Raw genomic sequence first — 25,347 nt, forward strand, 5'->3', positions numbered from 1 at the left:
TAGAATGGTATCATTTTGAAACTAAGAACAAACTATATATACACACAAACACACCACATATATATATATATATATATATATATATATATATATATATATATATATGTATAATTCTCAGGCTATGTTGAAGGTGTGTGTGCCTCCATAAATAACTGTTAATGATGAAATAGCAGGAAAAGCATCTCCTGTCTCTTTAGGTAAGAACCCTCCTCCTCCACCCACTCTTTTGCCCAAGGATAGAAGATGGCTTGGCAAAGCTATGCTCAATAAATGCTTACTTTAAGGATGTTTTCAGTTGTTGGTGATTGGTCAGTCTACAAATTATATTTCTATATCCTCTTTCTATATGTCAGCCTTAAAAAATGAAATGTTTCATAAAGCAATCTCAGTCATATAACAGGAAAACTAATGTATGAAGGAAGTATTTTACAATCATTTCAGGTATTGTAGATAATACAAATCTGCTTTTATACAATAAAGACCTGGTCTACCATACATCTAAAAGGCAGTAGGAAATCATAATTAGAAACAGAAACAAGGCATTTTTCCTCTCACTAAATAGTTCCTGCGATATTCCCTACAAAATGGCACTGGATGTTTTCCTACTACTACACAGTGCCATACAGGTTCAGAAAAATAAAACCTCTTTTTATGCCTATGAAACTGATTTCAAACAAAATAACCAACTTCAAAGGTTGGCTGAAAGCTAGGAATGTTTTTACATAGCCCAATATTTGTATGTATGCATTAATGCATATTGCAATACATATTTAAAAAGTGCTACTAAATCTCCAACCATCCTATACATTCAATTTGAAACCCTCATCAAGACAAGGTTCCTATATCAAATAGGTCACAATCGTAGGTGTATTTAAATACTGGAAATGAATGGTACCTAAAATAAAAATCCTTTACACACAGAGCAATACATGAGTATAACATTAATAGCTTACATGGGTTTTTAATGGCTCCTAATATAATATGCCCTTTCAAGGAACCATTGATACATATTGAAATGCATTTTTACTGTGTTAGTTTGAGTAATTGTGAATTAGACATGGTTGACAAAATCAGCATTAAAAGTTAGATAATTTTCTTGAAATATACACAATCTTCTGTAAGTACACAGCTCTATAAGTGATAAAATATTAGATCTTGAATGCTAAAAAAAGTAGTTTTCACACTGATTTTTAAGACCATGTGTTTTTATTGTTACAATTCAGTAAACTATTTTACCAAAGTTTACAGTGATCCAATTCAAAGCCAATAAAAAAACAATCATTGGTTTTATAATCAATTATCATGAAGCAAAGGCAATTAATAGCCAATGTACTACCTCATTTTAAATGTAGTGAGGAACAGTAACAAGAAGGCATTAATATTATCCCAGTCTGTTCCACTTAACAAGTTTACATTTAAGATGTTTCCATTTTCAAATATCAAACCCACTGTACATTTAGAAAACCTACTTGGGAAAATCTATTATTATTTAATTTCTCAGAAAACTGCTATTTCAACCTACTTTTCTTTGAATTCTGAGTTGCTACATTAGTCTCATCTTTACAACAATAATTATTGATCTCTCAAAAGCATGAACATCATACAAAGTGAAAGAATTATTATAATATGAAGACAAGAAAGAAAATGTCTATTATTCAAGTGAATAATAATCAAGTTGTATTTCTTAAACATATAGCACATTATAGTCGTAACTGGCTCACCACCACAGTTAGAAATATACATACACATTTTTCAAAATAAGATGTTTAAATAAAGTATTCCAAGCACCTTTCTAGCTTAAAGATTTGAAATAGCAATTAAGTCTGAACCTTAAATCATTCGTCTCTATAACTAGAAGAGCAAGTCCCAAGGATGTAAATCTCACCCAATGAGATAAGGGATGCTGAATGTATTATTAATTGCTAAGTAATTTCTTAATTTTAGAATCTACTACCCAACACTGGCAAATAAATAATGTGATATATGAGCCCAGACTCTCATGCTGCTTTACTAGAGTTCAAAAAACACATGCACACCCTAAATGTACGTGTGATTGTGATTTCTACAAGCCAGGAAACATAGCAGGACTCGGCGATAGCAAATCTACCCCATCTACTTATTATTCAAGCAGTAGTATTTAGAATACCTAAAATGCCTGCTGAACACTGCGGCTCAATGTCCCCTGGGGTTACTTCTAAGCGGAACCACATCTCTTCTCCTCAGTGATTAGTGAGTTTTAAGAAGGCAGGTAACATGAGGTAGACATTCTCATGCAGCAGGAAGATAACTCTTCTCTCCAAATTCTCAAAAACCAACACCCCCACACCCAAAATACACACACACAATCACCCCCCCTTTTTTTTAAGAAAGAAAGGAGGGTTTTTCAAATAGGTACCAAAAACATGCCATTTGCAAGGGGATGAAAAATGTATTTTTCCTCTACTTGCTGCTGTGTAAGATGTTTACAGATCTGATTAGAAAACCTGCATGTACATAAAAAGTAGTGCTTCCATTAAGATTCCTTTAGTGAAATCTGCCTGTGCAGACATATGTGTACATAAATCATACATATTTATGCAAACATGCCTACATTAACAAGGACACACACATGAACACCTAGACCACTAATTAAGCTTACACAGTTCTACAAGCCCCCTTTGACATTTCTTAGCATGCATGTTATTCAAAAGACAGATTTTTTAAAAAAATAATAAGCAGCTGCATATAATGCATGCCAAAGTGGCATGTTTAGAGAAGCAAATACATTACCAGACGCATTTTGAAGTTTCTGGAACACCTGCAGGTAAAAGGAGACTGTGAATCGGATGCTGGCACACGGTTTTCCTCAGAATCACAGAGCTTGGTGTGACTGTGGGGGAATGTAAGGCGAGTGTGAGGCTGGAAACCTTTGAGTTGAGCTCACTCTAAGCATCAGAAAGCCTCAAAGAGGGGAAAGAAAAAGGCAGCCCACAGACAGCTAGATGAGAAACTTCTGGCACCTCTCCAGCTCAGGAACGAATGCTCTGTAATTTGGAGACGTATAGTGATGGAAATGAAGAGAAACTTGGATTTACGGGTGAATTTGCTCAGCCATGCAGAAATGGGCAGGTAACAGTCTCTCAGCTCATTTTAAAACAGTCATTCAAGAACAAGACTGAATCAAAAAATTAGCAGGCATCCTTTTTTGAAAAAATAAAAAGGCTACTCCAGCCAGCTTCCCAAGATGCCTTTACAAACTTCAAATGGATCATTCCATCAGCTATTTGTTGCACATTTTATTAATCCCAGTGCAAAGGTAAACTGGAAAATCTAATTCCTTTTATGTAGAAAACTGGATTTACTGCTTTTTATAATGCACTTTAGTCATATAAATACACAGATTTACTTACAGAGTTCTCGTTTCTTGTGTAAAACCACTACTGTTTGGTCCAGATAAAATGTTAAAAGGCTTGTTTGGGGCGCCTGGGTGGCTCAGTTGGTTAAGCGACTGCCTCCGGCTCAGGTCGTGATCCTGGAGTCCCGGGATCGAGTCCCGCATCGGGCTCCCTGCTCGGCAGGGAGTCTGCTTCTCCCTCTGACCCTCCTCCCTCTCATGCTGTCTCTCATTCTCGCTCTCAAATAAATAAAATCTAAAAAAAAAAAAAAAAAAAAAAAAAAAAAAAAAAAAGGCTTGTTTGCAGCTTTTCAAGGAAGTAAAGAAAAAAATGTTTTAATACTGAGAAGGTAAGGTGAGTACAGATATTTAAATGTTGAGTTTGAAGCAAAGAGGGTATAAAGGAAGAGCCCTGAACCATTAAGTGGTACATAAGAGATACGGTTATACACGAGCATTGAGCAGGCAGGTGGCTCAAGTCTATAAATATATACATAATTAAGGGTAGGAAGAAAAGAGCTTTGGCAAATTAACTTCTTAGAGACAATAGCTGTGATTTTGTTTAGGCTTACAAATAAGTCAATAATGTCTGGGGAGCACATGCGGACTTCACCTTGTCTGAAAAATTCCACAGCTCACGAATAGAGAGTGAGGTTGGAAATATCACACACTAGCAATCTATATTCAAATGTAATGAGGAGAAGGACAATATTACCATGAAGAATGTTGTCATATTACATTGTGCCTGTGTGGCTTAACTACTCATCCAACCTTGCAAATGGCTATTTGCCTGGACTCAATAGCAAATGTGCTATCTATTGATGGGAGGGCGGAGGTGGGAGGCCAATTTTATTTGTTTTACTACACATGCACCTTTGGGAGGCTCGAGGATAAAACGCATGGGCTGAATGTAGGAGTGACTCTCTTTTCAAGGCCACATTTATCTATAATAAATTCAAAGTGGAATTAATAATGACCAATTAAGGTATTTATTATTTTAGCTGTTGAGGTCAAGGGCAAAACAGTGTTTATGTTTATTGATAGAAGGTCGATGGCAAGACGGCTGAAGATGGCTGGGCTCACCTTTAATCACGCTCAATAAACATGTATTGACTGAGCAGCCTCTGGGCTTCCTCACATTCCAATGCCCAGTCTTTTTTGTCTAGGATATTTTTTCTTATCTCTCCACTGCCATCTGCTTCATCCATTTACTCAGCAAATATCTAGTGAATTAGACACTCCACTTGGTGGAGAACACAGAGACACTTAAGACAAGATCATCCCTCAAGGAGCTTACCATTGTCAGATGGTACCACAATAGGTCCCAGTAAGGGATAGGCAAATCGGAATTACTTACAAATACCCATGCTCACTTCTGTCTCCTCTATTTTGGATTCATTTTTGGTGGGATGAGGCAAGCAGAGTTTGTACACATGTCCTGAAAATCTCCCCAGATGATTCTGATTTAAATCCCCTCCTCTACTCCATAGTACTAACAGCAATTTAAGATGATTATTATCAGCCCTCCAGTAACTGAGAGGAAGGGTATCCCATCCACTGCTGCATATAGACTCAAACTACACAACTACTCAAGCTGACCTGTACTTCTGTGTCTTTGCTCATCTCTCTACCATGGGGAAGGCCCATATTTAATTAATGTGACCCAGAGCCTGAGTCTGCAAGGTTCTAAATGGATTTGGAAGCCAAAGCTGATGGGGGCAGGCGGGGGGGCGGGGGGAGTCCAAATCTTTTGGTTCATTCATATAACTTTTCTGGGCCTGTTTCCTTATCTATAAAATGAGAGGTTAGGACTGGCTTTGAGTCTATAATTTCTTTGCCAAAATGTATGAGCACCTTCTTTGAGAAAGACAGTTCTATGCCACGTTGACACTTACACAAGAGCACACCTGAGGTTAAAACTTAGAATTCCCGACTTCTGCTATCTTACTGCTTAATGTACCTAGTCAGCAAATCAAATCTCATGAGGGTGAACCTTCAGCCTGAGAATCTAGGGCCCCAGCACCATAGGCTTCTCCTTCTCCATTTTCCCATTGGAGGGGGACGACAGAGGAATTCAGAGCGTGAAAACAAGCATATTATCTGCCAACTCCACCCTTTGCTTCAGCAACTGCCTCAGCTCCAGCCTGGAGGACCCCCTGGTGAATGACAGATTCTGGAACCTTCAAGCAGAATGGTCACAGAGCCAGAAACCAGGCTACCACCTGACCCCCTTCCCCTATGGCCAATCCCATTCAACTAAGTGTGAGGGCCTAAGAAGGTGGGTTTGGGGGCTTATGAGAACAGCTCCTCCAGGCTCTACTTCTAATCTGTGGCGGTGGAGAAGTATCCCATGCTACTCCTCAGAGGTATAAGGAGAACATAGCCATGACATCCTCAGAGGCCAGTCTGCCTGCCCCCTTTGACTTTCATCACAGCTCACTCTATGTCCCACAAGCCCACCCAATGTGACAATAAAAATAGCTCAGAGAGGACTCATTCAGCCTCCTTCCCTCTGTGCTGTGTCCTGTGTTCAGCACCACCTTCATTCACTCAAAAAGAAACCAACCTTAGCAGATATTTTTAAGACAAAACTCATGTGACCAACTAAAATATAAACCTCTTCATGCAGCAATTCTATTAAAAAAAATAAATGTTTTCTATCTCCTCTAGTTCTCAGTTAAGAAAATCAGAAAAGCCTGACCTTGAAGCACTAAGAGAAGGAAAAGCACAAATTTCCAAAGATGGTAGCATTGCAGAGATATTAAAGACACACAGACCTGAATTTGAAGACAGGATTCTCTACCTAGGGGCTCTGTGTCTTTGAGTAAGCCATTTAAATTCCCTCAACCTGCTTCCTCCTCTATAAAAGAAAAAATACCCTCCTTATCAAGTTATTCTGAAAGTTAAAATATGTAAAGTTCCTGAGGCATCATAAGTTACCTAAGAGATAGTAACTCATGTTTTAATAATCAAAAGTATCCAATTGTCTTCAATACACCATTACCCTGTAAAGACAGGGACTATGTTTTAGTCATTTTCATATTCCTCCTACCTAGTATGCCATGTGCCTCCATACCCATTCCATAAGTTTTTTTGAGCATTGTCGAAGATTAGTTGACCATAGATTTGAGGGTCCGTTTCTGGGCTCTATTCTGTTCCTTTCATGTATTTTGTGCCAATACCATACTGTCTTAATGATTACAGCTTTGTAATAGAGCTTGAAGTCCAGAATTGTGATGCCACCAGCTTTGCTTTTCTTTTTCAACATCCTCTGGCTATTCAGGGTCTTTTCTGGTTCCATACAAATTTTAGGATTATTTGTTCCATTTCTTTGAAAAAAGTTGATGTTATTTCATCAAAAGCTAATGATGTAATGTATGGTGATTAACATAACATAATTTAAAAAAAAGTTCTGGTTCTTGGACTTACTGTTTTATATCCAAGCTGTCTGAAATGCAATAACATTTTTTTAAAGAGCAACCAGGATTTTAATTAAAGTACCAGGGATCCAGCCAAAGATATTTTTCTAAAAGAGAAGAAATATGTTTTTGGAGACAGAACATTTCGTAACAGAGATCTCATATATTTTGATGAGTAATAAATAGCGACATGGACTGTACCATCATAAGAATCTGACCACAGGGTTTATGTGTGTACACATGTGCATGTATGCACACACGTGTGTGTTTAATGCTCATCCTGCCTAATGCGCACAGAGTCAGGGAGACAAATGCACTCTAGTTACTTAAACCATTCAGATATTTAAGGCAAACACAGTTAATGGAACAATATAAGGGCCTGTCTCTTAAAGGCAGAAGATTACCTTTTGTTCTCCCTGATTTCCTTTGATTTAAAAGGCTTTGGCTACAAGACTCCATGCAAACAGCACTAGGTAAGAATTCAACTTCTGCAAGTGCTGGTTGGCAGAAGTCTACCATATCCCTAATGCAGAGTGAGACCATGTGGGATACTGCAATTCCATGCCACTCATACTCATAGGTAAAGGAATTTAAAATAAAACAAAGCCCCAGTATCATAGATGAGAGTCTGGCAAAATTATTTTACCTATGAGTTCTATTTTTGTAAATTCATGCTACTGCTTGGAAAATCCCTGATAATTCCCACACATCAAGCTAGTCAGAAGCTAAAGAAAATGAGCTTCAAAACCACCCAGCTTCCTCCATGAACCTGAAAGCCTATACGCATACCAGTGCAGGCAACAGTGCACCCATGTCCATTTTGGGTCCACAGATACTACAAAATTGAAGCATTAGTGGAAGACTTGTTAGGAGCTGGAAGACCATCTCAGGCAGAAGGGCTGGAAGTTTGGAAGCCTCTGGTGTCTACCCATCCCAGAGGCATGGCACTGCCATGGGGCCAGCAACCACAGATGGCGCCCTGCACAGACAACTGAGACGCAGACAGCCATGGGTCTGTGGGAAGCGTCAGACAAGTTGCTGGCTGGGTGCCATTACTGGGCCTGTGGACCTGGAACAGGAAGCTGGGGTGGTGATATTAACCCCTTTTCCCTGACATTATGGGTGTTATTTCTCTGGATCTAAATGACGAAGGATAAGGAAGTGATTTTTTTGAAGGAAAATAGACATTGCCATGCTAGACAGACATCTCAACCCTAAAAACTAATTTACCTGAGGGAAAATTGATATGATGCCCCCCTCTGGTAAAGCAACAATGTTTAGGCTAAATTACCCCAACCAAGTTTTTTACATTGATTCCATCTGGTGATAGTAGATATAAAATCACAAGAGACTATAATACACACACACACAATTCTATATTTATTGTTATATATTTTGCTATAAAACAAATATATTGTATTCTTTAAGTGACAACAGCAAGTGAGAATCTTTCAAGCCCTGAAAGGCTAGTCAATGGAAGAAAATGAGAACAGTGTGCAAGCACCACCCACAGAAATCCAAAGTATGGAAAGCAAGTGACTAGGAGTCAATTGTCAACTCCAATTAAGAATTGACATCCATGCACTGTTTCTCAAAGTGTACAGAGCATGAAGTGCTTCCACAATAAGCCCAATTGATCCTCACTTCAAAGGAAATGGACCCATGTGTCATGTGGTATAGGGAACAAGCACTGGACCAGGTGTCAGAAGATCCAGGGTCTCAGTTGCTGCTCTATCACCTAACACTGTGACCTTAGGCTCAGATCACCCATCAGTGTGGTAGGGATTATGTCTGCCCGGACCACTTTATAGTGGTGATGTATGGAAAACAACAACATGTATACCAATTTGTATATCAATCCAAACATAGCATACAAATGTATTGTGATATTACTGCCCTACTTCAGCCCAAGGTGTCAGAGTATCACTAGTAAATCACTACTGTTCTATCCACATAATGTCTTAGCAAAGGGAGAAAGTGCCTATAAAAACCCTAAGAGGGAGTCAGTGTATGGAGGATTAAGCCATAAGAAAGAGAGAGACAAGAAAATCAAACTCCCACCCCTCATGCCTAAAAATCCAGCCCAGTCAGGGGTAATGCACTTCAATTAAGTGCTAGGCTTCCAGAGAGCCTTGTAGATTGACTATCAAAATTCTTGCTCAACTGAACTGAAACCTTACAAAGTGGCCACCACTAAGACTCACCAAGGAATTCCTGATATAGACAGTAGTCGATGTCAATTAACCTTTGTGAACACGAAAAATAAATGGAAAGGTTGAGGAATTAACAGGGAGACAAACACAGATGCCAGACACAAGCATGATGTTACAGTAAATGCTACAATCACATGGTAGTTAATTTTAGTATAGTAGGAATGGCTCTCATGATAAAAGATCTTTTCTAAAAGTGGAAGTACATTACAAATAGGGGCTGAGTCTAATCTATATATTTCCCCCTATCGCACTCTGATTAGTCCCACATCTGCACTGAGTACAAATATTTATTTAAGATAGCATATTGATGCCTTCTGAATGTCTGAAGAATCAGTAAATATAACTGCATTCAGCTGTGTATCATTCAACTTCCTTAATTGATGATTCAAGCAAAATTAATTAAATTCCTAAATTATGAAGACATCTTTTCTCCTAAAGGGAAAAAAGGATTCATGGAGTATAGAACTGAGTGACCACCTCACTCGAATCCAATACCAGCCTGGGGTAGTAATGCAGTTGGAACCTACCCCCCGCCCCTCCTTGGCCTAGCCCCTTTCTCTTCACATCTCCACCTCCATCAAGCAATATGTGGGGCCTCACAGGCATGTAATGGGGAAACCCAGACAAGTGCAAGCTCTGTTCAGATCACTCTCAACCCATGGCCATGAACACCCCCACTGCACACCCCTTGAGCTTAGATATGTACACACTAATTATGCAGACCTGCCCTCAAGATTTTAGACCAGAGAAAGATGTCTTCAAGGGTCCTGGAAATGACTTTGGGGTCATTTAGGTAGGGACTTCTGAAGTCTAGTTTATGAGACCATGCTCTAAAATGGGGGCCAGAGACTCCAGGTGAGCAGGTTCCTGGGTTCCTTAACCCTTGAGCTAATAGGAAAGGGCATGGCTAGAGAAGGACACAAGCCAAGGCCTCTAAGATGCAGGGCTCAGCACAGGGACCCTGGGTACCCAGATCTCAGAAGGTAATTCTTGAACCCATGGCCCTTCTATCTAAACTGTCTTCTTTCTGTGATTCCTTTAATGGTAAAGTTCATGAATAAATGATCTATATGCAAGGTTCATTTTTTCATCAGCCTTTTTTTGTTAGCCTTTGATTTTGCAACTTGTCACATTGTAGTCTGTGTCCTTACTACCTAGTATAATTATTTTCTCTAGGAACACTCATAATTTTCTTCTTACCAAATTTAATTCCCCCAGCATTTTTCCCCCTCCTGCTTTTAAATTTTAAGATCGTTCTTCACCTACACCCTATGTAGCCTTTTTCTGTCCTTGTGCCCCTTTAATGCTACTTTCATCTGTTTCTTCTGCCACTACTTTAACTTCCTTTCATTCTATATCCATTCGTTAAAGGTTAAGTACTGCTCTGGACCAAGTATCCTTCCAACTCTGCACAAAATATTCATCTACTGCCATGTATATGCCCAAATGCACTTGTTCAATTTCCTTTGACCCAGAATTCATCTCTCCCTGCTTTTTAGCAAACCAAATACTTTTTTTGTTTTTAAACACTTGAAGATCATCTTTTCAAAATACTTCCAATTAACTCCACTCAGTCCTAATCACTCTAGATAATATATAATAATGCCAAAGTTAGGGCTCTGAATCTAGATGAGTATAACAGAGAAGCACACAGAGATGGTGAAGAGGGTTCTTCTTATTTGCCAAGGCTAACTCATTGATATTATCTATATTCCTAGAGTCATGTTTCTCATACTTTGATATGCACAGGAATCAACTGGGGATCTTGTTACAATGCAAGTTCTGGTATAATAGGCCTGGGTGGGGCCTGAAAAGCCTCTCCACTGAGGTGATTGCTGGGCTGAGGCCTGACAAAATGGAAACAACTCAGACAAGTGGTTACTAAGGGAACAGCCTTTCATGAGAGGAAACAGAAAAAGCTACAGCCCAGTCAGGAATTAGATCAGAGTGAAACATATTTGCCATCCTAGGAGTGTTAAAAAAAAAAAAAACAAACAAAAAAACATGGACTTTGTATTCAGGCAAATATGTGTTCTAATCTCAACTGACCCACCATGGACAAGTTATTTAACCCATTTTCTATTAAAAAAATTATTTCTTGCCAACTGTTGGAAGCTTTGCTAGATGCCAGAGAATATGACAGATGTGATCCTACTCTTACGAAGCTCCCATTCCAGCCCTCTTAACCTGTTTCCTCATCTATAAAATGGTTAAATAATGCTAATTTTGCATTAGTCATCAAATGAAATAATGTTTTGAAAATTTTAGTATATAATACTTAATAAGTACCTAATAATTATTAGAATCTCCATCTTTCCTTATATATTTGGCAATGAAATGTCGACAAAGTGTATATGCCTTTTGTGTATTTAAAATTGATTTTTAAATCTGTTTTATTTTTCCCCTAAGATTATAAATTCTTGAATTTAGAAAAATAATCTCTTATAGCTACTTAGCACCTTGAAGAGCACTTCATTCACACATTTCTTCAACAAATATTTTACTGAGTACCAAATAAATAAATAAATAAATATATAAGTTGTTTGGTGATTGTATTATAAGGAAAACTAGAGCAAGATAAGAGGAGAAAAGAGTGATGGAGAAGGGGAAATGTTATTATACTTAGCGTAGCCAGGGAGGTCCTCACTGATAAGGTCACATTTAGGCTGAACTGAAGATTGAGAGTGCAAGCAGTGTGAGTTTCTGAGAAGAATTTTCAGGCAGAGGAAACAGCAAGTGCTGAAGTCCCAAATATTCTGTGTGTCTGCGGAAGAGTAAGGAGGCCAGTATAGCAAATACCTTCATTTTATAAAAGAGGAAGTTGAGGCCTTGAAAAATAACTTTGGCAGACCCAAGTATATCAATTTAGTTAATTTTAGTTGCTGTAACAAAATAAACATAAACTCAAACTCGAGAAGTATATGCCTTGCTTACAATACCAGTGTCCCAGAGTAGCAGGTACTCTCCTCCAGGGACCCAGGCTCCTTTCATATTGTACCTTTGTCATCTTCAAAACAGGGCTTCTGGGCTCAATTCAAGTGTCAGATCCCAATGTCTGATAGGGAGAGATTATGGAGGATCACATATAAGAGGTTTATAACAGGCCAAGCCTGGAAGTGGCACACATGAATTCTGCTCACACTCACTATCATTTTTTTTTATTATTTCTAGCATTTTATTCTATTTTTTAAATTTTATTATTATGTTATGTTAGTCACCATACAATACATCATTGGTTTTTGATGTGGTGATCCATGATCCATTGTTTTCGTATAATACCCAGTGCTCCATGCAGTATGTGCCCTCCTTAATACCCATCACTGGGCTAACCAATCCCTCCTCCCCCCTCCCCTCTAAAACCCTGTTTGTTTCTCAGAGTCCATAGTCTCTCATGGTTCATCTCTCCCTCCAATTCCCTACACCCATTTTTCCCTTCCTTCTCCTAATGTCCTCCATGCTATTCCTTATGTTCCACAAATAAGTGAAACCATATGATAATTGACTTTCTCTGCTTGACTTATTTCACTTAGCATAATCTCCTCTGGTCCCATCCATGTTGATGTAAAAGTTGGGTATTCATCCTTTCTGATGGCTGAGTAATATTCCATTGTATATATGGACCACATCTTCTTTACCCATTCATCTGTTGAAGGGCATCTCGGCTCTTTCCACAGTTTGGCTATTGCGGACATTGCTGCTATGAACATTGGGGTGCATGTGGCCCTTCTTTTCACTACATCTGTGTCTTTGGGGTAAATACCCAGTAGTGCAATTGCTGGGTCATAGGGTAGCTCTATTTTTAACTTTTTGAGGCACCTCCACACTGTTTTCCAAAGTGGCTGTACCAACTTGCATTACCACCAACAGTATAAGAGGGTTCCCCTTTCTCCACAACCTCTCCAACATTTGTTGTTTCTTTCCCTGTCCATTTTTGCCATACTCACTATCATTTAATCTCTTGATTACCACCTACTACACAGGAGAATGGGAAATGTAATCCAGCAGGAATATGAGGACAAGGGATTTGGTGAGCAGCTAGCTAGGCTCTACCAGGCCAAGGCACCTTCCTCCTAACCCTGTGCTTTCTTCCTTTGCATATGCATGCATGAAAATAATGCTCTCTATAAAGTGGTCTTTATCTTAGTCATAGTTGGCACTAATAATAATATAAGACAGGAGATAGAAGAATTCCTAGTTATCTGCTGCCAGCTAAAACACATTCTTCCTGAGATGGGAATACAAGAGAAAGAAAGATACTTATAATGGATTGAAGGATCAAGCAGAGAGATATGTTGTGATGAGGAAGGAAGATTGCATAGACAGAAAATCGTATCATAACCCCACTTCATTTGCCTCCACTGGTTCACAAGATCCAGCTGTAAGTCAGCAACCAGCTGAATTTTCTTACTCCAGCATCTCACATCAGTAGGACTGTTGTGAGGATCACTTGAAGATTATATAAGCAAGAATAAAATTTAGGTATTGTTGTTATAAAATGCAATTAGATAACTAGATAGAGGTATTTTCAATGTACGCTGGGTAGATATTTAGAACATAATGCTATTAATTTATTGAAGTTAATTGTTTAAGTTGGACACACTGTTGATATACACACCTGTCAGGGCTATATCTAGTAGTATAATCCATAGCAGTTGTGATAGACTAAATTACTGGCTCCAATACTTCACCTTTCTCTGTATCCACATCCTTGTCATGCCTCTCTTCCTCTCTCTCTTTTTAATAAAATGCAATTACAAGTAATGGAATGAAAATATCAGTGTTAGGGAGGCAAGAAATTAGAGTCATACAGTAGAATTGGAGTACTCTGTAGAAAGTCTTTTTCAATACCAAAAACAGTCCAATTAAAACTTCCAAAAGTAATACCCATCTGAGGAAATCATGATTACCAGAGAATAAGTCAGTATGTAAATAATCACTAATGAACAAAATCTATGGTGTGAAAACTCTATACTTTTGTCTTGAATTAACAAGGCAAATGCCTTTTTAAAAAATAGTCTTCTGCAGCTTTGAATTTCTTAAGATAGGGCTAAAATTATACAAGTAAAGTCAAATGAACCCATACCATACAGTTATCTGCAATAATATCAGTACATGGATAAATATAACGTGGATAATATCTCAAGGTTTGAGATGAATGAAAGTGGTCCTTTGACAGAAAATATTACTTAAAATGATATTAGGCTGGATTGTATCTAATACTCATTAATGACCAGAAAACACTGTGTAAATTAAATCCACCATGGATTGTTAATTGAGTAATGCACATAACAACTGAAAAATCCTCCCACAGTAAATACTAAATGAAAGTCATGAAAAGATTAAAATAATACATAACAAAAATTTAGGAAACTGTCTATCAACATGAAAAAATAGTAAGAGCCGATTCATATCAATATATTTTAATAAATATTTGCTGAGCCTTCACCATGAGTACTTTATGCTGAACACCTCCCGCAAATAAGATTATCTGAAAATAGTCATAATTTCTCCACATCTGAGTATGAGCTTTACTACTTTACTTGCATCTAGTACTTAAGACTTTTCTTTTTACAAGGATAAGTTAATGATGATATGGAGAATTACTGTGGCTTCTGAGGCATGCTTGATGTAGTTAAGTGGTAATGGGTAATATATGGGCATGGAGTACACACAATACAAAGATAATTATCCTTACTCAGAACTCATTATATTTACTTCCTGTTCCACTGATTTGCCAAATAATCATTGATCATGTATGTGCTCCCTATGACATTTCTTGTCAATCTGTATTAATACATTATTCTTATACTAGCTTAATTTCTTCTTGCGAAGAAATTCTTGAGACTCTGAGAACAGAAACATACATGTTTTGACTTTTTTGAAAGCACTTTGCACACTTTTGTAGGTGCCAAATTATAATATCTGTTGATGTTACGAATGAATTCAGAATCTTTGAATCTTTTTTAGATTAGGCCAGAACAAATTAAAAGTAAATCCATGATGGAATATAGTCTTCTCTCTATACCTGAGGATTTGAAGCCTCTATTGGAAGTGCTGAGGTTGATTTTTTATCAGTAATTATAGGAAAAGCTTTGAGTAGAGGAAACACAGGGATGATATGGAGAGAAGGGAACATCAGTGGACTGAAAAGCACATCACAACCAAACTTCATAAAATCCACCTACCAAAGAGTTGATTAATATCTCTGTAAACTTCACATCCAAATACCAAAAACATTTAAAGATTAAGACTGAATGGTCAGTGGGAAAGACTTTTAATCATACCATCCTAATTATAAAAAAAAACAAAGATTTTTTTTTTGTAAATAAAGTTTTATTGGTACACAGCCACAATCACTTGTTTACATAACATCTATGGCTGTTTTCATGCTACCACAACAGAGTTGTAGAGTTTTGTGATTGTATAGCCTGAAAAATTTGAAATATTTCCTATGCGACCCCTTACCAGGAAAGTTTGCTGAGCCCCGCTCCATTAAAACATGGCAAATGATCATCTCCCCACCAAAAATACTTAAAAAAAAAAAAAAAAGATTTAATAATGAATTTAAATATTTAAAATACATGTCTCCAGGGGCGCCTGGGTGGCTCAGTCATTAAGCGTCTGCCTTCAGCTCAGGTCACGATCCCGGGATCCTGGGATCGAGCCCCGCATCGGGCTCCCGGCGGGGAGCCTGCTTCTCCCTCTCCCACTCCCCCTGCCTGTGTTCCCTCGCTCGCTGTGTCTCTCTCGGCCAAATAAATAAATAAAATCTTTAAATAAATAAATAAATAAATAAAATAAAATACATGTCTCCAGGAAATGTTAATCTACATAATGAGGTATATTTGATTTTAAAATGAATTTAATTGATAATCACCTTATAATAGATTCATATTTTGCCCGATATATTTTTATTTTTAGAAGTCTAAAGATATGGGCTTCTGGGTGGCTCAGTCAGTTAAGCATCTGCCTTAGACTCAGGTCATGATCTTGGGGTCCTGGGATCAGAGCCCTGTGTCAGGCTCCCTGCTCATCAGAGAGTCTGCTTCTCCCTCTCCTTCTGCTCCTCCCCGCCACCCACCCTCACTCTTGTGCTCAGGTTCTCTCTCTCTCTCTCAAATAAATAAAATAAAATCTTTTTTTTAAGATATAAAATAAAATAAAATCTTTTTTTAAGATATAAAATACAATAAAATCTTTTTTTAAGATATAAAAAAATTATAAAGAGATAACTTTGAAGAAAAGACTGCAGTAGGCAGAATAATGAATGGTCCCCCAAAGATGTCTACATCCTTGAAAATGTAACTAAATGACAAAGGGGATTTAAGGCTCAGATGAAATTAAATTTGCTAGTCAACTGACCTTAAGAGATGGAGAGTTTCCTGGATTATCCAAGTGGGTCCAATGTAATCACAAAGCCCCTTAAAGTAGAAGATGGATGAAGAAGGATTAGTGTCAACACGACACAATTCGAGAAAGACTCTGTCAGCCACAGCTGGCTTTGAAGACGGAGAAGGAGGTCTATGAGCCAAGGAATGCAGGCAGTCTCTAGAAGCTATAAAAAACAAGGAAATGGATTCTTCTCTACAGCTTCAAAAAGAAATGCAGCTCTGCTGACATCTTCACTTTAGCCAGTGAGACCTGTATCAGACTTCTGGCCTCCAGAAATGTAAGATAATAAATTTATGTTGTTTGAACACATTAAGATTGTGGTAACTTTTTTTTATTATTATTATGTTAATCACCATACATTACATCATTAGTTTTTGATGTAGTGTTCCATGATTCACTGTTTGCATATAACACCCAGTGCTCCATGCAGAATATTGGTATATTGTTGCTATTAAAAGTTACCACGAGGGTTCTAGTGTGGTAACTTTTAATAGCAGCAATATACCAATATACAAAGGCCAAACGTTTAAAAAGCCTACAGGCTACTATTTATTTGATATTAACCTCAAATTCACTAAAAAAGAAGGAAACAAAATGTACGCTGTTAAAAATTAGTTGCAGCATCAATAAAACAAGTGAACCCAAACCAAGAACAATAAAAGTAACAATAACAAGAAGACCCAAATAGCATAATATTTTCAGAGAAAAAAAAAATTTATGTGATTTTAAATCTGCCCTCTTTGAACAGCTTAGTAGCTCATTTTCTTTCACAGTGAAGTGTAAAGTGTAAAATATATTAAGAAAAATGTGATGAAATATGTCTTAGAGAAAAAAAAGTGCCTTATCACCCCTACCCCCAATTGTATTGCTTTGGTGTAGTCCTAAGCCCTACTTTAGCTTCAATTTTAAAGAGCATAACATAATACTTGCTTCAAATTCTCTGAACAGAAGAGGTACTATACTAGGAATAGAGAACAGGTAGACTGTGACAAGGTCAAAATAAACTGTTCCCAGGGTAATAGCAAAACTTCATCAAAGGCAATGTAGTAGAGTACCAGGGGAGGATGAGATCTTGCTGAGATTGAATTTAATTCAGTCTTTTAATTTTGAGAAACTCCAAAATTCAAATTTCACATATACTGCATTTAAATATAAATAAGTATATACAAATAAGCAAGCAGATATGTAAAGGGAATAGTAAATCTGTTTAAAGAAGGCAGGAAAGAAATGATCACTTCATTACTAAAAGCACCAAACATAGGTGCTGGGTGGCTCAGTCGTTAAGCATCTGTCTTTGGCTCAGGTCATGATCCCAGGGTCCTGGGATCGAGCCCTACATCGGGCTCCCTGCTCCATGGGAAGCCTGCTTCTCCCTCTCCCACTTGCCATGCTTGTGTTCCCTCTCTTGCTGTGTCTCTCTCTGTCAAATAAATAAAATCTTAAAAAAAAAAAAAAAAAAAGCACTAAACGTAGCTAGTTACAAGAGAGTTTGGATGGGCCACACCCTAAGTTGACAGGTTACCTCTAAATAGCATCCCACTTCTGTGTTTTTTTAATTGCAGGGAGAGGGAGCAGGGAAAGATCGCAGATCAGGAGACCCAGGTTCCAATGCTGACTTGCCCAATAATTTATCTTTGTGAATCTAGGTTTTCTAGTTTGAAAACTAAGGAGATGCAATTAAGTTAATATGTCCCAAAGTTTGGGATCTATATTAGTGGAAGTAACAGATGAGTTGGTTAAAAGTATTAAATAATATTGAATCTCTAAGTAAAAAAGTTATTTCCTTTTCAATTCTCTTTTTAAACTTTCTAAGAAGGTCAAGGAGAAGTCTCAGCTTGGTGCTAGTATAGCTTTGACACCTTCCTAATGCCAGCAAATCTTTTTTTAACAGAGGGCACACCTTAAATTTAGAGTCTTCCAAAGGCAAAGTCTTTAGCTAGAATTAAAATGTTGTTTTATCTTTATTGTATTAAATTATATATTTTTCTATTTACGGCATATAAAACTGGTTTCACCTACAGTATACTGTAATTTATTTAAATAAAAACAGGAAATTGATTTAGGACAAAAATATTAACTAAATAATATATAGGTGATAATTATATAGAATTGAGAAATGGTAGGTTAAATTATTTCTAGGATCTTTTCCCATTCTAACTATAAGCCAATGATCAGAAACCTGGCCTTCACTATCAAGGCAAATTTTGAAACACTGTCTATTCCATTTAGTTGCTAAGATAACTCTTGGAATTGTTCTATTATTATTTTTTTAGAGATGGGGAGGGGCAGAAAGACAGGGAGAGAGAGAATCCTAAACAGGCTCCTCACCCAGCACAGAGCCCGATGTGGGGATCAAGCTCACAACCCTGAGATCACGACCTGAGCTGCAATCAAGAGTCAGACACTTAACCGAATGAGCCACCCAGGTACCACGGAATTGTTCTATTACTGAATTAATGTATACATGTCTTGTTTCCCCAAAAGAGATAATAAAACCAAGAAAAGCAACATATGTACCTCATTAATGCATATTGAATGAATAAATGGATTCTTCCTTTGCTTATATAAGGATCTTTCTAGACCTAAAGAGACCTTAAATTTAAAGCCACACCTAAATCAGCTTAACGATATTATTTCCCTGTTGATAGTTTATATACTCTTGGGAATGTCAGAAACGTAAATCATTTCAAGCACTGTCTCAGATCTCAAGTTCTTCCAAAACAACACCATTTGAAAGCTCAAACCTGTATCTCAAAGTGATATTACTGGCATGCATTGTCTATCTTTGTCCAATAGAGAAGGTATAGGAAGGTGGATGTCCATACTTCTAATCTGCCAACCCAGTTCTTGTGGTACAAAATCAGGAGAAAGGAAAAAGGGATGGGGTCATCCAAAAGCCAGGCCAGACAAGGAAAGTCATGAAAGTACAGGAACTACACAGTCCTGTGGGCCTTGGAGAGTAATGGCTTGTTGCATATGTAAGAATGGGGAGTAGGGAGAGAGTTGAGGCAGAAAAAATTATGGGGTTCAAAATGGAGGTATTGTCCTCCCGAGCAGAAAAAAGTAATTCATGTGTCAGCCTTCCTGGGTCAGCTACTTGCTGATTGTGTGACATTGGACAAAGTTGCTTAACCTCTTTTGCTTCAGTTTCCTCAGCTATAAAATGGGGTTAATAATAGTACCTAATTCACTGTTTCTCTGGGGACTATATTAACATTAATACGTGTAAGTGTCTATAGGAGTCCCTTCAGCATAACACATGTCCTATATCGTCTGTCATCTGTAGCACTACTACAATGGATTATCTTCATCTACCTGCAGGTCTAGCCCTGAGACTCTCTGTTCCCTTAAAAGGCAGGGACTAGGCATTATTCACTCTTACTTCCAGAACCTTGAACAATCCATAACACACAGTTGGACCTTAATAAACTGTCCTTGAATGAATTCATTAACAGACCAATGCTACTACAATGATTCTCATCCATATATAGCCCAACTACTTGAAAGGATATACTAACACATGTAGTCATTAAAATTAGAAGAAGGAAAAGGTTTATTAACTCACCTCAATATGGTTTGGGTGTTATTTTTATGGAACTGAAGGAAACTTTAAAACACACACTGTGCATCAAGAAAAGAAATGATAAAGGAAGAGCGGGGGATTGCACAGAACGTTATTGATATGTGCTAAGAATTTTAAAGCCCAATCTGGTCTTTCATACACACACTGTAGAAGATAAATAATTTCTTCAATAGTCCTTTATTTTTCCCAACATTACTAATTAACCTGAGGAGAGGGACTTAGCCAAACTGGCTAGGACATTACAGAATTTGGATAAGGACTTGATGTGGGACGTTGTTTTCCAACAGCTAGCTAAGAGGTTCTCTATCGACATGTTTAATAGCCTCTTCAGCTTTCATAATGCCTCCACCTCAGACTCACACAACTTTTTTCCCAAAATATGGTGCAACTTGAACTTACCCCCAACTGAAAGTATTTTGAAAGGCCACATCAGGCTTTTTAAAATATGATTCTGAAACTGACATGATGATGGTAAGAAGATGCTATAATAAACACAATATTTTTAAAGTAAATTTTGTAAACCAAAGTTAGTTTATCTCCCATATAACATTCTCTCTTTTTGCAGGGGGTGGGGGTGGTATTTTAAACAATACTTTGAATGCCTGTGGCTAGCTAACTTTGCTGGTTCAAAGTTAGCTGAACCTAGAAGAACAACAAAAACTCTCATTCACCTCCTGGGAGCTAATTAGTGGAGAACGTGCATGCTAAAAAAGTCATCTCCAAACACCACATGTACTTCATTTAAATCTGTAATTCACCTCTCACATTTAAATTAGCAGACAGTTGTAAAAATCTGCCAATTTGGGATTGTTGGAAACTAATATGGCTTAATATTTTCTGAACTTAGCTTTAAAATTTAGTTTGCAGAAATTTCAGCCACTTGTTAATGTGATGGCAATAGAAAACGGCTATTTTGGGCGGCGCCTGGGTGGCTCAGTCATTGGGCATCTGTCTTCGGCTCAGGTCATGGTCCCAGGGTCCTGGGATGGAGCCCCGCATCAGGCTCCCTGCTTCGCAGGAAGCTGCTTCTTCCTCTCCCACTCCCCCTGCTTGTGTTCCCTCTCTCGCTGTCTCTCTCTCTGTCAAATAAATAAATAAAATCTTAAAAAAAAAAAAAGAAAGAAAGAAAACGGCTATTTTCTCTTTGCTTGCTACTATTTCCTTCTAGAAAATAAGGATGCAAAGACTCCACACCATCAAACAGATCTACAGTCATTTGGGACATCTCTCTTTACATTGCTTCTGCTTTATCAATTAATCAGTCCCTTTATTAAACAATACTAGGTCTTGAGTCTATTAATATAAAGTACATGTGACTATTATATTATGTAATTTGCTAATAAGATTAACAATTAAGTTGGTTGGTTCCCCAGAAATTCCTAACTGGCTCACTTTCAAAGTGTGAAGTTTCAGATATATAAATAGCCCTTAGGAGAAAAGCATTTGATGATTGTGATTAATTCAGTTCTAGGCACCTAGGTGTCACAAAATAAAAGAGCATTTGATGAATCCCAAAGTTTCGTGTATTGTTTGTTTTATTAGTTTGCATAAATGGAAAAAAATCTCAAAACATTTTTTCAATAAAATTTAGGTATTTCTAAAAAGCATTCCATAAAATGAATATCATGGCATAAGTAATAACACGCATAACTAGAAGGGAAAAGCACTTTTATTTTTCTAATTAACTGCATAACCAAGACTGATGTCTTTCCCTAGGGTATTTGACTCCCTTTGTTTTGCTTCTAATATCTATGGCTTCAAACATGTAACTTTTTCACCTAGCAGGGGATGATTTCAATTGCATTTCGGAACATGAATTTCCCTCTCCTGGGTTCTAAACCCTAGAACATTTCCTATTTTTGCATTTTTCAAAGGGAATGTTTGGGGAATGCCAAATGTGTCCCTCCATGTCAAATCTCACAGTCTCATATATTTGCTAGGAAGATGGCTGGAAATAATTAAGATCCTCAAAACCATTTTTCTGGGTACTCAGAGTTCTGCCACTCAAACTTTTAATTATAAACTGACATCTAATAAAGCAGAATGTCAGAGAGCTACTGCAATCACACTCACTTTGCAGTTTTACTATGGACATTACTATAGCAAAAGCCTGCCTTGCCGATCATTTTTAATTAAATAAAAGGCAAGCCCTTCCAGAGCAAGAATTACAATGAAATTCAGCTTTTCAGTGGAGCAGCTGTGTAAACGGGTTCTAAAATTAATCTAGTCATTTCCAAGCTGTGTTTTGCAGCTTCAGTGTGTCTTCTGCAGTCCATGTCAGGATGAGAAAATGAATTTTCTCAAGAACATCCCAGTCATTTTGGGTTCAGGCCATTTTAATGGTGTCATGGCTAACTCAAAGCTCTCAGTCCTAAGCAGTCTGGACATAGGGAGACATGATCAAAAAGTGCCATTTGAGAAGAGTGTTTGCTTTAATTTCGATGGTGTTGACAGACCGATGGGTACTGTAATAAAACCACCCAGCCTCTTCCCCAGGGGATGTATAATCTAAACAAGACAAACAAGAATATAATGAACAACTTAGCCTGACAGACAGTAGCTAGCTTCAGATTTCAGGCTTCCTGTCCTTTACTAGGACAGTAAGAAGGAACCTTTCTAATTCCTATTTCTAATACTTGTTTTTGCAAGGAAGCAATGGGGGTGATCACACAAAAAAATTTATGTAAGACAGGACAGCCGTTATGCATCTCCTCACCACAAAAAAAGAAAAAAAAAACAAAATAGGTTTTCACCCTTTCTTAACCCAAATTCCTGCACTATCTTAGAAGATTAAGGGGTAGTGGGGAGAAAACAGGTAAGGGAGGAGAAGAGGAAAAGAATGAGAATGGAGTTGGCACCACACCACATAGTAGGAGAACAGTAATAAGAATTTAATTTATATCTCTGAGAGCATTCAAATCTATACAGGACTACAAAAAAGTGAGCACTTGCCTTTCTTATCCTTTATTAGGGATAATTTAATGTTGCTAATGCATATGGCACTATGAGATTCCTAAATGTAAGGGGCATCGGACCTTGCAGAATCACTAATATTTTTTTACAAAGCAGGTATTCTAAGGCTGGAAATTCAAGATTATGAAGTCATCTCTGAGCTAGGAGAGAGGGTCAAAGAGGTCAACAAGGAGAGGGAGATGGGGGTTATGTCAACATAACACACTGGCTGGTGCTGAACCCACACGAAAAACTTTAAACCAGTAGCTCAACCCATTCACAGAAAGTCACCCCCACCATCTGCCTAGACAGGAACTGTTCCAGAGGATATAAATGGTGCCTTACTGGGCTCAGGGAACTATAAAGTGGCCACTCTGAAGTGTCTGTGGTCATCCTTGGACATGTATTTTAAAATGCTGTGTTATCTTATCAAGTAGTAAGCACCACAAACATTCTAGGTGCTCAACTTATTTTCTAAGTAACCTGAAAATGGTGAGCAGAAACAGACCTACCATGAAACTAATGTAGAGCTCTGGTTTGCACCACCCCTGTGAAATCTGGAAGTTGTAGAATGTTCAGTGCAGGGAGGGAAGCCAAGTTGCAACCAAGGGTTTATGGTAATATTCCCAAATAGATCTCAGAAGAAAGAGATGTGAATACCTAAGATTCCACTAATTTATTGTGATCTCTTTCTCATAAAAAAATTCATTTTGATATTTAATGTATTCATAGCTACCATGTTCTTTTTCTGAAGGAGGGCCCTCAAAATTCATAACATCCAGGCCCCAGAAAACGTGGATCTGCCCCTCATGGTGATATTGAGAGCTTTCAGTACGTTCTTAGCCTGTCACTTGAGAAGCAGTATAGCTGTGGTGCTGTCTGGGAGTACTTATAATTAGTGCCCTCTTCCACTCTCAAAAGTGTCTTGGTTTGAATGATAAATTATGTAGTCACTCTTAAGTATAGCATAATAGATAAGAACACAAACTCTGAATCAAAGTGGTTAAAACCAATCACTGCCATTTATAACTTGGGAAATTTAACTTGTGTCTCAGCTTCTATCCCTATAAAATGGGGTAACAGTACATACTTCATAGGTGATTGTAAAGATTAAATGAATCCGTATATATAAAATACTTAGAGCATTGCCTGGCACAGAGGAAACACTACATGCTAGATATTTGTTGTTGTTGTTGTTATCGTCATTATTATTAACTCTTAACTAGTTGTTTTTTAAAAAAACTAAACCAATTAAGTATTTATTGATGAGAAAGTACTGTGCTTATAAACAGCTAACAATCTACTGGTGGTTATTAGTATGTTGCAATCACTGATTTAAAGTCTCTTTATTGACTTCTGATCTTTTTTTTCCACTGATACTGAAATATAATTGACATATAACATTATATTAGTTTAAAGCATACAACACAGTGATTAGATATTGCTTATATTGTAAAATGATTATAATAAATTTAGTTAATATCCATCACCTCAGTTATAAAATTTTTTCTTGTAATGAAAACTTTTAAGATCTACTCTCTTAGCAACTTTCATATACACAACACATTATTACTAACTAGTCACCATTACATCCCTAAAATTTATTTATAATCGGAAGTTTGTATCTTTTGACCACCACCTTTGTCCATTTCCCCCATACTCCTACACCCCTCTGCCTCTGACAACCACAAATCTGTTCTATGAGTTCTGTTTTTTAGATTCCACATATAAATGAGATTAGAAAATACTTGCCTTTCTCTGACTTATTTCACTTAGCATAATGCCCTCAATGTCCATCCATGTTGTTGTAAATGTCAAGGTTTCCTTCTTTGTAAGTCTGAACAATATTCCATTGTGTATATATACCACATTTTCTTTATCCATTCATCCACTGATGGACACTTAGGTTGTGCCCATGTCTTGGCTATTGTAAATAATGCTGATGTGAACATTGGAATACAGATAACTCTTCAAGATATAATTTCATTTCCTTTGGATATATACCCAGAAGTAGAATTGCTGGGTCATATGGTAGTTATATATTTAATTCTTTGAGGAAGCTCCATATTGTTTTCCACAGTGGTCGCAGCACGAATTCACATTCCCAACAGCAGTGCATAAGGATTCCCTCTCCACCTCCTTTCCAACACTTGTTAACACTTGTCTTTTTTATAATATATGATTTGCAAATATTTTCTCCCATTCAGTAGGTTGCCTTTTTATTTTGTTGAGGGTTTCCTTTGCTATTCACAAGGTTTTAAGTTTATTGTAGTCCCACTTGTTAATTTAGCTTTTGTTGTCTTTGCTTTGGGTGTAAAATCAAAAAAAAAAAAAAATCACCTAATTTGTTCTTGAGTTCAAGTCCCTTAGTGAATACTTGACAAATATTCCTTTTTGTGAAACTTATTTTTAATC

At 37.4% G+C, this 25,347-nt stretch overlaps 1 protein-coding gene across 4 annotated transcripts in view; it reads right to left on the bottom strand.

Moving 5' to 3' along the window:
* Nucleotides 1-16,784, bottom strand: part of IQCJ (IQ motif containing J) — a 240,990-nt gene extending 224,206 nt beyond the window's left edge. The window contains exons 1-4 of one of the 4 annotated variants that reach the window (XM_064585821.1): nucleotides 6,803-6,993; nucleotides 6,426-6,702; nucleotides 3,390-3,629; nucleotides 2,770-2,869 (exon numbers count right to left, since the gene is read on the bottom strand). In XM_064585821.1, coding sequence (XP_064441891.1) covers nucleotides 2,770-2,869; nucleotides 3,390-3,538 — 249 coding nt within the window. In that variant the 5' untranslated portion in view covers nucleotides 3,539-3,629; nucleotides 6,426-6,702; nucleotides 6,803-6,993. Of the gene's footprint in view, nucleotides 1-2,769; nucleotides 2,870-3,389; nucleotides 3,630-6,425; nucleotides 6,703-6,802; nucleotides 6,994-16,367 lie in introns of those variants that run through there. The other 3 variants (XM_064585819.1, XM_064585823.1, XM_064585826.1) reach the window with 3 other exon arrangements.
* Between the last annotated feature and the right edge of the window lie 8,563 nt (nucleotides 16,785-25,347).

Source organism: Mirounga angustirostris, unplaced genomic scaffold, assembly GCF_029215605.1.
Source record: "Mirounga angustirostris isolate CCGP_5_RB_7025 unplaced genomic scaffold, mMirAng1.0.hap1 SCAF_1, whole genome shotgun sequence".
NCBI classification, from domain to species: Eukaryota; Metazoa; Chordata; class Mammalia; order Carnivora; family Phocidae; genus Mirounga; species Mirounga angustirostris.